The 13828-nt window shown below is 37.4% G+C and overlaps 1 protein-coding gene across 1 annotated transcript; it reads right to left on the bottom strand.

Annotated features, from left to right (window-relative positions):
• Positions 1-3722: 3722 nt before the first annotated feature.
• Positions 3723-13555, bottom strand: plekhd1 (pleckstrin homology domain containing, family D (with coiled-coil domains) member 1). The gene is made up of 13 exons (XM_058615594.1): positions 13011-13555; positions 11281-11374; positions 11073-11162; positions 9965-10041; positions 9608-9699; positions 9466-9518; positions 8712-8806; positions 8536-8629; positions 7545-7774; positions 5920-6052; positions 5016-5160; positions 4381-4524; positions 3723-4162 (listed from the first exon to the last, which is right to left on the bottom strand). The coding sequence occupies exons 1-13, from the start codon at positions 13163-13165 to the stop codon at positions 4005-4007; spliced, it is 1560 nt and encodes a 519-aa protein (XP_058471577.1). The 5' UTR covers positions 13166-13555; the 3' UTR covers positions 3723-4004.
• Positions 13556-13828: the final 273 nt, after the last annotated feature.

The following is a 13828-nucleotide window of genomic DNA, read 5'->3' on the forward strand; positions in this document are numbered from 1 at the left end:
TATACTATGACATTTTTGTGTGATTTTGGACGACATACTATACAATGACGTTTTTGTGTCATTTTGGACGACATACTATACTATGAAATTTTTGTCTCATTTTGGACGAAAAACTATATGACATTTTTGTCTCATTTAGGACGACATACTATACTATGACATTTTGGTCTCATTTTGGACAACATACTATACTATGACTTTCTTGAGTGATTTTGGACGACATACTATACTATGACATTTTTGTCTCATTTTGGACGACATGCTATACTATGACGTTTTTGTCTCATTTTGGACAACATACTATACTATGACTTTCTTGAGTGATTTTGGACGACATACTATACTATGACATTTTTGTCTCATTTTGGACGACATGCTATACTATGACGTTTTTGTCTCATTTTGGACAACATACTATACTATGACTTTCTTGAGTGATTTTGGACGACATACTATACTATGACGTTTTTGTCTCATTTTGGACGACATACTATACTATGACATTTTTGTCTCATTTTGGACGACATACTATACTATGACGTTTTTGTCTCATTTTGGATGACATACTATACTATGACATTTTTGTCTCATTTTGGACGACATACTATACTATGACGTTTTTGTCTCATTTTGGACGACATACTATACTATGACGTTTTTATCTCATTTTGGATGACATACTATACTATGACATTTTTGTCTCATTTTGGACGACATACTATACTATGACATTTTTGAGGGATTTTGGACGACATACTATACTATGACATTTTGGTCTCATTTTGGACAACATACTATACTATGACTTTCTTGAGTGATTTTGGACGACATACTATACTATGACATTTTTGTCTCATTTTGGACGATATGCTATACTATGACATTTTTGTCTCATTTTGGACGACATACTATACTATGACGTTTTTGTCTCATTTTGGATGACATACTATACTATGACATTTTTGTCTCATTTTGGACGACATACTATACTATGACATTTTTGAGGGATTTTGGACGACATACTATACTATGACATTTTTGTCTCATTTTGGACGACATACTATACTATGACTTTCTTGAGTGATTTTGGACGACATACTATACTATTACGTTTTTGTCTCATTTTGGACGACATACTATACTATGACATTTTTGTCTCATTTTGGATGACATACTATACTATGACATTTTTGTGTGATTTTGGACGACATACTATACAATGACGTTTTTGTGTCATTTTGGACGACATACTATACTATGAAATTTTTGTCTCATTTTGGACGAAAAACTATATGACATTTTTGTCTCATTTAGGACCACATACTATACTATGACATTTTTGTCTCATTTTGGATGACATACTATACTATGACATTTTTGTGTGATTTTGGACGACATACTATACAATGACGTTTTTGTGTCATTTTGGACGACATACTATACTATGACATTTTTGAGTGATTTTGAACGACATACTATACTATGACATTTTTGTCTCATTTTGGACGACATACTATACTATGACGTTTTTGTCTCATTTTGGACGAAAAACTATATGACGTTTTTGTCTCATTTAGGACGACATACTATACTATGACATTTTTGTCTCCTTTTGGACAACATACTATACTATGACTTTCTTGAGTGATTTTGGACGACATACTATACTATGACATTTTTGTCTCATTTTGGACGACATGCTATACTATGACGTTTTTGTCTCATTTTGGACGAAAAACTATATGACGTTTTTGTCTTATTTAGGACGACATACTATACTATGACGTTTTTGTCTCATTTTGGATGACATACTATACTAGGACTTTCTTGAGTGATTTTGGACGACATACTATACTATGACATTTTTGTCTCATTTTGGACGACATGCTATACTATGACGTTTTTGTCTCATTTTGGACAACATACTATACTATGACTTTCTTGAGTGATTTTGGACGACATACTATACTATGACGTTTTTGTCTCATTTTGGATGACTTACTATACTATAACATTTTTGTCTCATTTTGGACGACATACTATACTATGACATTTTTGTCTCATTTTGGATGACATACTATACTATGACATTTTTGTCTCATTTTGGACTACATACTATACTATGACATTTTTGTCTCATTTTGGACGACATACTATACTATGACATTTTCGAGTGATTTTGGACGACATACTATACTATGACGTTTTTGTCTCATTTTGGACGAAAAACTATATGACATTTTTGTCTCATTTAGGACGACATACTATACTATGACATTTTGTCTTATTTTGGACGACATACTATACTATGACATTTTTGATTGATTTTGAACGACATACTATACTATGACATTTTTGTCTCATTTTGGACGACATACTATACTATGACATTTTTGTCTCATTTTGGAAGACATACTATACTATGAGGGCCACACGGTGGTGTAGTGGTTAGCACTCTCGCCTTGCAGCGAGAAGACCCGGGTTCGAGCCCCGGTTGGAACAAGGGCCTTTCTGCATGGAGTTTGCATGTTCTCCCCGTGTGTGCATGGGTTCTCTCCGGGTACTCCGGCTTCCTCCCACAGTCCAAAAACATGCAATGTGGGGATAGGTAAATTGGACACTCCAAATTGACCATAGGAGTGAGTGTGAGAGTGAATGGTTGTTCGTCTCTATCTGTGTGTGGCCCTGCGATGGACTGGCGAACTGTCCAGGGTGTACCCCGCCTATCGCCCGATGTAGCTGAGATTGGCACAGCACCCCCCGCGACCCTCTGATGGAGGATAAAGCGGTAGATGATGACTGACTGACTGACTATACTATGACATTTTTGTCTCACTTTGGACGACATACTATACTATGACATTTTTGTCTCATTTTGGACGACATACTATACTATGACATTTTTGTCTCATTTTGGACGACTTACTATACTATGACATTTTTGAGTGATTTGGATGACATACTATACTATGACATTTTTTAGTTATTTTGGATGACATACTATACTATGACATTTTTGTCTCATTTTGGACAACATACTATACTATGACATTTTTGTCTCATTTTGGACGACATACCATACTATGACTTTTTGGTGACATTTTGGGTGCTTTACTATACTTTGACTTTTTGTGACATTTTGGACGCCTTTCTATACTATAACTTTTTTATCTAATTTTGGACGACATACCATACCATGACATTTCGGTTGCTTTACTATACTTTGACTTTTTAGGACGCCTGACTATATTGACATTCAAATATATTGACATTTTGGATGGCTTACTATACTATGAGTTTTTTCGACTTCTTGTGACATTTTGGATGCCTTACTTTACTACGATTATTTGTGACATTTTGGACAAAATGTGACTTTTTGTGACATTTTGGATGCATTCATACTATGACTTTTTTGTGAAATTTTGGATGCCTTACTTTACTATGACTTTTTTGACATTTTTTGTGGCATTTTGGACGCCTTACTAGACTATGACTTACTATTGTCCTTCAAAATATATATACACAATGACGTGAAAATTAAATGTATTATTTTATAAAAATCTTGCTTCCAAACATATTAAATCTACATTCTACCACCTCTGCTGTGTTCACAAGGAAAAGCAGTTGACCACATGTTTGAGGCCTCTGTGTTAGTGTTTCATGATTGTTAAGTGTCTTACATTTGAAAAAAAAACCACATTTGATAACGTCATTATTTTGAGGTTTGGAAAACAAAACATTTTATAGATTAATTAATGATACAGATTAATCGATAATGAAAACAATGTATAGTTGCATTTTTCCCAAACAAACTGACAGGGAGGAATGTTTAGTTAATAATTCCTCTCCTTCTATTCATTTCCATGAGGGAACAACAACATGTGTTGTTTACATTTAGTATTCAGTTATTGACAGTTTTGGTTTCAATACTTTGTTTGTATGTGGTAAAAATATTCATCTATCTACAAAACAAAAACATCAGTAGGATGTCCTCTCTCTCTCGCTCAGCCGTCTGTTTTGTTTGTGGCGTCGTTGCGGGCGATGATCTTGTACACGTTCTGTCTGAAGCTGGTGTCAGAGGTCAGCCGCCGAGCCGCCTCCCTCAGATCCTCCATGTTGCCGCCGTCACCGCTGGACACAGCGAACGACTTTGAGTGTTTCACTGCAGAGAGAGAGAGAGGCGGTGACATGTTAGAGGACAAGAGGACAGCTGCTATAAAATACAACTCTGTTTGATAAAGTCATTAAAATTCATATTTTTATTCATTTCTTTATTAGAAGATTTCCATTCTTTCTTTAATCTTTCCTTTTTCATTCTTTTCCTTTCTTATGTCTTCCTTTAAGTGCTTCCTGTGTGCTGTTGTGATGCTGTTTACTCACACCAGTGGTGTCTGGACGCTCTCCTCTGGATGCGGCAGCTCTTGATTCTTCGAGCGGCAGCTTTGTGGAGATACACAGCGTTTTTCATTATCGCTGGAAGCTTGGCCTCGAGCTCTGCTGCGCTGATACACTCTTCAAAAAACCCTGCGTAAAAAAAAATACACACACACACACACAAAACATACACACAGGTGTGAGTCAGAAAAATGAATACAATATTTTAAGAGAAAATGTAACATATTCTAGACTCATTAAACTTAAAAGTGTTTTTAAAGTTCCATGACCACTAAAGCTGAACAATAATAATGATAAAATGTATATAAAAAAAAAATCAATTAAATACAGATAAAATATATGTATTTTCTAATTTAGTAAACTGAACTGAAAAACTTTGGGTCATTGTTTATTTCTGATTATATAAATCGAAATATACTTACATCATGTTTTACAAAAAAAAAAAAAAGAAAATTAAATTAAATTAAATTAAATTAAATTAAATTAAAGACATGCTCTTTGATTAATTAAGAAATTAAGACATGACATTGATATTTAAAATCTTTCATTCTATTATCCAGTTTGCATTTTCTTTGAATTCCCAGTGTTTCAGCCCACAGTGTGTCAGTGACTGCACTCACTCTTCAGCTGTGTCACGTCTCCCTTCATCTTCTCGTCTCTCTCTCTGCTTCTCTCCGCTGAGCTCAGGCCTTTTTCCAGGTTGTGCAGCGCTTCTTCTGCCTGTTTCAGCCTCTTCTCCAGCTCCACACGAGACTCGATCTCCGCCTGACACACACGCACACAAACAAACGCACACACAGTTCAAACAATGGGATGGATACAGTTTATCAATATTGGTCTTAAATGAACTATAATGAGTCAACATTACAATGAGGGGAAAGTTGAAGGTGTTGTGAGATGTAGAATAATCTTTAACTTGAAGTGAACTTGAAAATGAGTTAAATGTATTTAAATGTTGGATGAACTGCTACAGATTTTGATTTTATTTTGGTGTCTTATGAGGGATTTGGGCACTTTTGTGCATGACGTGAACATTTAGAATCAATCAATCAAGTCTGGTTTTAAAACAAAAATGTCTAATCCCATGGTTCTCAAACGGTGGTTCGTGTACCACCAGTGGTACGTGAGCTTTCTCTGGTGGTACTGGTGGTAAGAAAATCACATTTAGTGTGAGTGAGGTAGAAAACAAAAAATCTATATATAATTAGAGTCACCTTATCTCTCACTCCATCTTAATCTAATCTCACTATACCAGTGTGTGAAGTATATGTGAGGAAGAGGAGGATGATGAGACCTAGTGACCTATTTACACAACTGTATTTTAACGTTGATGATAATGGCGTTACTTCGAAAGCTCAATATTTTCTCATGTTAGTTGTTGTAAAAAGTTTGACGGGAAACTATAAAATGAAGAAAACATCACTTTGATATCTTGTTTTTTCTTTATCTGTGTGAAAAACATGACTCGGGCGGATGATGAATGTGCCGAGCCTGTGCCATGCTGAGTCATGCTGCGCTCATTACCTTAAGCTCAGCCTCCGTCTGCTGTTTGTCCACCGAGAGCTGAGAGAGCGACTGCTGCAGTGTCCGAGCCTGGGACGAGTAAAACTCCCTCTCCTGCTGCAGGACCTTTGCTCGCTGATCGTTCTCCCTGAGCCTGAAACACAGGGACACAGTCTCACACACACACACACACACACACACCTGCACAACACTGTGAATAAAAATATTAATGTCACACTGGATTATTTTAATGTTTGAAACCCTTTAAAATGTCCAAAGGATTAGAATTCGGCTGCTTTGTTGCACTAATTGTGGATGTGGGAGCATCTGTCAGTGGACGACACAGATTTATGCTGAGCCACAGACAGACATCTCACATCTAACAGATTCCTCACGTTATTTTTAACTTTGTATGAATATAATAACAGTACAGTTTGTACAAAGCCAATGACAAAAATAAAAACCACTCTGTCTCTAGATTTAAAAAACAACATTCAACAACTGGTAAATACTGTATAAACTGCTTATCGTGACATTTTGAACACCTTAGCATATTATGACTTTTTACGCGTAACGTCAAAAATGTATGGTGAGTAAATCATTGAATAAATGTTTCAAATAAAAAATACGGAAAACAGAATTTTACGTTCACCCAACAGATCCAACAGATTTGCGAGGGCGTTAACATCATTGTGTAAATGTTGTGTTTTACAGTGCACTGACATTAGCGCTACAGTCAATAACAGCTGCTGTAATGGGCTGTTGTTCACGGATCGATACACATTTCCACTGACGGCAGTGACTTCCTCTGTGCCATTAGTGTTTATACACAACAGATTCTCTGGAAAAGACCACAGTGTTTAACCCTTTAGGAGGCCGAACGTGAACTCTCAGCTTAAATAAGAATCTATTCTATTATATTCTATCTTTCAATGAAACATGGGAACCCCTCATTGTCATACCTCATAAACTACAAATCCAGCACAGCAGTCAGACCACATCCTAGCACACAATCTATGACAATTGCGATGGTTTTAGAGCGTAGGTCTCTGCGAGGGAGAGTGGATGGGAGGAGCCTGGTGGTGTTCTTGCTGACATAGACTTGAACTTTTATTTTGAAAACTGCAGGGTTGTTATAGACTGTGAGTTTTATTTTGAAAACTGCGGGGTTGTGACCGACTTATACTGGGACTTTTATTTTGAAAACTGGGGTTATGACAAACTGGGACTTTTATTTTGAAAACTGTGGGGTTACGACAAACTGGGACTTTTATTTTGAAAAGTGGGCGTTGATTGTCATTGATTTTGTCTTGTTTTGCTTTGCCTTGTTTGAATGTTGTAGCACTTTAAGCTTACTGTTTAGTTACATTTTTGAATTAGTTATAAAAAAAATTAAAGTGAAATGTATGTTGAATCGGATACGTTAATAAAAAAGACGTTTGGAAAAATATTATATTCTAACATAATCCTAACCCTAACCCAAAATAACTAGCATAACTCAATCTGTACTAAACAAACCTACTTCACCTAACCCAAAACGACCAAACTTAACTCAAACCAATCCAACATAACCAACTCTAACTCTCCAGCATAACCCAAAGCAACCTAACCTAACCCAGACTAACTTAATCTAAACTAAAACTCACTTGTCTTCTGCCTGGTCCTTCTCCTTTAGCAGGATCTTCATTTGCTCCTCGATGTGTCGCAGGTCCTTCAGCAGATCAGCATCTCTGAGCTCCTCACGGTCCTCACACTTCGTGTGGGTCGACTCTGGACTCTTCTCCTCCTCCTCCTCCTCCTCCTGCTCCTCCTGCTGCTGCTGCCGCTCCTTCACTCCTAGAAGCTGCAGAGTTCTCTGCTTGTCCTGCGACAGTTTCTGAGAGACGACAACAGAGACTCAAACCTCGCGGAAGTTGATACACTGGAGGAGGAAAGTGCTGCATTTGACATGCGACTTCACACAAATTCATCACACATTTGATGCTTCATCCATCTAATGTGACAGGTGAACTTTATTTTTTCACGTTTGGAAAAAAAACACAAAACAGAAAGTGACTTTATCAATAATAATATAGTAATAATAGTAATAATAATACTTACTTTCAAGCATTATTACTATTATTTACTATTACATATCTCTAATGCTTTTCTGTGAAATATGATTAATGGACTTGGCTATTATAAATAGGGATGGTATCGGTCAGCATTGGTGCAATACTGTTCAAAATCACTGGATCAGATATCGGACGGATGGAAATGCAAAAATCTTATATATCGCAGGCGTCACTATGCGCAGACTGTAAAAATGTAAATAAAATCAGCAAAAGTCCATTTTTGGGCTGTTTGTTTCTTCTTTTTGGGGAGAACAATATTTGTTACACAGGTGGAGAGTGACGTCTTTGACATGACTCAGCACAAATGTGTTGTTAACAGCTTCATAGTTCATAGATGGTCAAAAATGACTGTATGGACTAATATCAGCACTGGTAGATACTCGGGTTTGTGAGATCAGTATCGGACACAAAAAAAAAATGCTTGACATGTACTTCTTGTTTATTTCTTGTGACTCAGGCACCAAATGTCAAATGATTGTGTCAATTCCATCTCATCACTTAAAGGTTTGTTTGTTTTTCATACCTCGATGGATTCCTGCAACTTGACCGTGAAGCTGCTCAGCTCTTCTTTCTCGCTCTCGACCCCTTTCAGGGACTGAGTCGTGCCGTCCAGGTCTCTGCCGTCAACATGAAGTATCAGGTTTGTATAAAATAAACAACAACATAAACAAACCAGTGGAATTTTTTGTCTTGTTTTACAGTTTGATTTGCTCTTGCTCCGTCTTCAGCTCCAGCACCACCTCCTCAAACTTCAGCTTCTCCTCCTCCAGGACCTGATTCAGACGCTCCAGCTCCTGCAAACACGTAAACACGGATCATTTTAACATTTAAAATGACATGAAGCGATGAAACATATTGAATGTTTTATAGCGGACGATGATCTAACGTCACAAGCAAAGTTTTCAAACAGAATTCAACTAGAAATTCAAATGATTTTTCTGATTTATCTGGGTTTTTGATCACGGGATGAAATTAAAAGATAAATAATCAGTGTTGATAATCAACACAAATAACCATAAAGTTAGTTCAGGAGTAAGTGAATGGATTTATTTGAGTTAAATAACAACTTTTATTATATTTGTACTAAAGTTCCAGTGATTCACTTTTAGTAGGGTTTATAGCCAATGCATAATAGTCTATGATATACTTTAAATGTACTTCAGGCTTCATGGAGTCTACCATCACTACCTGATTTTGTAGTGTGTATTAAAGTGCGGCGACTTCCTGTTAGTGCTATTTTTTTTATTACAGTTGTGGTTTTTGAAATTTCTAGATATTACAAACAGTAGGAGTAATATCTAGGAGTTACAGTAATGAGAAGTACGCATGCCAAATCCTGTTGGAAGGGTTAAAACCCCCGTAGTTCCCTGACACGCTGGAGAAAGGGACTTTGTTGCAGTCTGCAGTCTCACCATTAGATGTCACTAATTCTTACATCTCCAGTATGTCTCACCTCTCTCTCAGCTCTTTGATGACTCAGCTCCTCTGTCTCCTCCATCAGTTTATCTTGAGAAAAAAAACAAAACAATCAGTTGAGCATAAACACCTTCAGCTCCTCATAAACCCATAAACAAGGTGACGTCCTCCACGTTTACCCAGATACTCCTGCTTCTCCTTCGCCAGCTGCAGCCCCTGAGCCTCCAGACTCTCGATCATGGCCTCGCCCAGCTGCGCGTTCTTCCACGTCCTGTTAAAAAAAGACCGGAACATCTAATTTATTTTTAATTTTTTTGAAAGGCTTAAACCTGAAGAACAGAAGGTGCTGCACGTGACATTTCTTTCAATACAAAGATAAAATGGCAGATAAAAGAGTTTGTGTTGTAAGAGGAACATGCAGTTTGCAGTTATAATTGGTCATTTTCATGCTCCTATTGGTTACAAATAGAAACCAAACACAAACAATTAGGCGACATTTATATTAAAGGGAGATTTTGTGTCATTAAAACACTCACACTTTCCCCGACTCTTGGAGCATCTCCATCCACTGCAGCTGCTCGTGCTCAGACTCACCAGCCAGGACGATGGTTCCCTGGAAGACACACACGTGTGTGTATATATATGTATATATATATATATATATATATATATATACATATATATATATATATATACATATACATACACATACATATATATACACATATATATATATATATATATATATATACATATATATATATATATATATAGCACCTGTACTTCAATTTATTTTTAACAAATCACAAGTCTGATGGGCCAAAATGAACCTGCTGCTGTACCAACTCTGGGCCGCGGGCCCCGCTTTGGATTTGGATTGGTGCCTCAAAACTCGTAAAATTTGGCATGGAGGTCAGGTCTGGCAAAAAATGCGATATTGGCATAGTTCCCGAACCCATGCGTTCGTCAAGGGCTCTATAGCGCCCCCTGAGGTACAACGTGGACGGAGCACGCCAACATCAACTTGCGCCGAATTTCACAAAACTTGGTTGGAATATGTTTTAGCCCAAGACAAACAAAAAAGTCCATTGGGACCACGGCCTCAACTCAACAGGAAGTCGGCCATTTTGAATGTGGCGTCCACCTTTGGCGATTTGCACTCTTCGTAAATAAACTCATCTGAGTGTGTTTATCGTACGGACATAAAAAAACGCGACATTTTGAACCGGACACATCAAAGGCAAAATGTTATCAAAAGGTTGTGCGGATTCAAAAGGGCGTGGCCATGGCAACCATGGCTACGAAACAGGAAGTGCCCTATGACTTCGCCATACATTGACCGATCGCCTCAAAACTTCATACGTGACACGAGAGACCGACCCTGAACACGTTTTGTTTCATATTTGTTAATTCTTGTTGCTATTATTATTATTAATTTCATGATTATTTACTTCACGTGGGGTAAGATCATCTGTTCTTATCTGAATAAGTAAGTGATTTTGTGTTTATTTGAGATGAAGAATCCATGTGTGTTCCATTATAATAGAGTTTCGGTTTATTCTATTTTCCTCTCTTTGCGTACATTTGAACACGTGTATGAAAAAGTGTTTGTGTGGTAAACAATGAAGCGGATCATGTTATTACAGTGAAATCTTCCAGGTTGACCACGACGGCAAAGGGCATCCCCATGTCTTCACTAGTCGACACCACACATCCTCCCAGAGGAATCACTCCCTGACACGACACACAAACACAAACACAAACATAAACACGTTTCTCATTATTCTGCTGAAATTCTCTCCCTCCTTCGCGCTGGTGCAGGTTTTTCGAGCAGACGCAGCCGCTCACTCACCTTTGGGTGGATGTTGAAGTACCTGTTGCTTTCAAAGTTTCTCTTCTCGCTCTCTGCGTAGTAGAGCAAGAAGCTGTCTTTGATGATGAAGAATCTTTGTGTGGAGGAAGACATCAAAGCAGCAGTGAGTTGAAAATATTCAAGATGCTTTGAGGTGTTTCAAATCTTTTTAATAAAATGATTTACACATTATTTATCACCAGGTAAATGATGATCAGTTTCAGTACTAAAAACATTTTCTCTGATTTCAGGAAACAAATGTTACCAAAACAATATTAAAAAATACAGACATCTTTAATTGGTATATTCAATTAGAGTCCACTTTGTGTTTATGCCACTTAAAAATGTATTATTATTATCATTATTGGGTTAAAACAGTGTTTCCACAATATTTTGTGGCAGCTAAAATCAAAGTTGTTTTTATTTCTTGTTGTTTTATTACAGCTTATCAGTTTTGAATTGTTGTGGACGCCCTGATGAAAGCATGTGTTTAATGACTCCTAAGTCTTCTTCCTCAGATCAGCGTTTAAAATTTGAAATTGCAGCACTTTAAGTCTCTGACGATCATTAACTTACTCAGGACAGAGGTTTCCGGGACAACAAGGAGATAAATAACTATCAACTCTGTGTCATTTAAAAACATAGACTGATTGACTGAGTTTAGATTAGTCTGAATAATCTTGAATAATCTCTGTAATCTGATGATTCTGTGTCGATGTGGTGAATTGCTTTTAAAAAAAACATTTAAACCACTCAGTGTCTAAAGTGGTCGACGAAAAACAAACCACTTCAAGTTCTTTTGACCTTCAGGCTTCAAGGTCACAAAGGTCGTGCAGTGAATGGACTCCCTGGAGCTGCTGTGTATAGTTGTTTTAACCGTTATGTAAACTAAGAACATTATCACCACATTTGGTCCGAATACAGACATTTTAGCGTCCAAATGTAGCGCGTCATCAGGAGGAAACGGCGGCACAGGGGCAGTGAACGCGTCTGCGGACGAGTTGATCCTGTTGTTACATAAAACATCGTCTGACACGCGACGCGTCATCGGCTTTTGACATCGTTAACGCCAGATACTGACTTTAAATGACAGTATCTGTAATCTGTGATCTGTTTTTCTACGACATAAACCATGACAGATGTTTTTAACTGTGGCTGTAAAGTAGATTTCAATGTTTTTTTCACTACTCAATTTGCTTATTCTGAACTTTTATTTTTTCTACATACAACATTAGGAAGTTTCCGTTCAGGCATGTTATTTATGACATTCTTCTAAAAGATAAACCACATTTAATGTTGTTCACTGTAAGCAGATTTGAGTAGTTTTATATGTAGATTAATGTTGTTTTCTCAGAACAGTGGAAATAGTTTGATTAATCACAACTCCTTTTTAAGTTTCGTTCATTTGGAAGTTGCCATCAATACGTGATGTTTTTCTATGAGATAAATCATTGGGGTAGTAAAGCGGATGTACATGTTTTTTGAATAAAAAATTGTTTTTCACACACCAATGTGATGATTCTGAACTCTTTTTAAATAAAGATCGACCAGAAAGTTACCAGAAAGACATGTAATGTCATTTTATGATAGTTTTCTATGTGATAAGACAGTTTTTTCAGATTTAAATGTTTTTTTAGCCCAGAAAAACTCCTCAAATGAAACCTTTTCTAAACTACATAAAAAATCTATTTTAATGAAGACAAATTTGATTTTCTGAGGGTGACTCTCACCTGCGGGACCACTTGGCCGACGGTCGCCCGAAAGGCCGCTTCCACAGAACGCCGTGCAGCTGCACTTTGGTGCTGATGTCCAGCGCGTCGCTGTCCGGCTGCTCCATGGACGTCCAGGGTGAGAGCAGAGAGTGTCTGGATGAAGATGAGAACATCCTCTGTGGATTATCTCACACTGGGAGAGCACACACACGCACACACACGCACACCCACAGAAGTGCGTGTGTAGCTTCAATAGAAAGCAGGAAAAATACCAATAACTCAGCAGGGTGGAATAATGCAGCTGCCAATATGTTCATCAGCTGGAGGCAGACTGACTGCACCAATGACAGAGAGAGAGAGGGAGAGAAGGAAGCTTTATGACTGAGTTGCTAAATCTGAACCCGGTCGATACATTCCAGCCAGTAAAAGCTGTTGTTCAGATTACTGTGCTCGCAGAAAGCAGCATCCTCTTGCTCTTGGCAGTGATAATGATGCTCTCTCTCTCTCTCTCTCTCTCCATCAGCAGTGAATCTGTGTCCGAGGCGCGGCTGCTCAGCTCTCTAGTAGAGAGAGTCAGAGTGGATTACGTGAATATCAGATTAATTTACAGGACAAGTGTCAGACTGGATTGACACCAGATTATACAGATATTTACAGCTTAACCTCAGTGGACAAATGCACTGAGAAGAAAGTCTTGTTTCCCCTCAGGGCAGAAGAGGTCTCTGCAAATAACAATTAACTTAAGAGAAAATGTACAATACTTGGTTTAGAGAGTGAATTCTTACTCATATTAATCACAAAAATACTTAAAAAACAGCAAATCAAACTATATAAAT

This window comes from Solea solea, chromosome 18 (genome assembly GCF_958295425.1).
Source record: "Solea solea chromosome 18, fSolSol10.1, whole genome shotgun sequence".
Lineage (NCBI taxonomy): Eukaryota > Metazoa > Chordata > Actinopteri > Pleuronectiformes > Soleidae > Solea > Solea solea.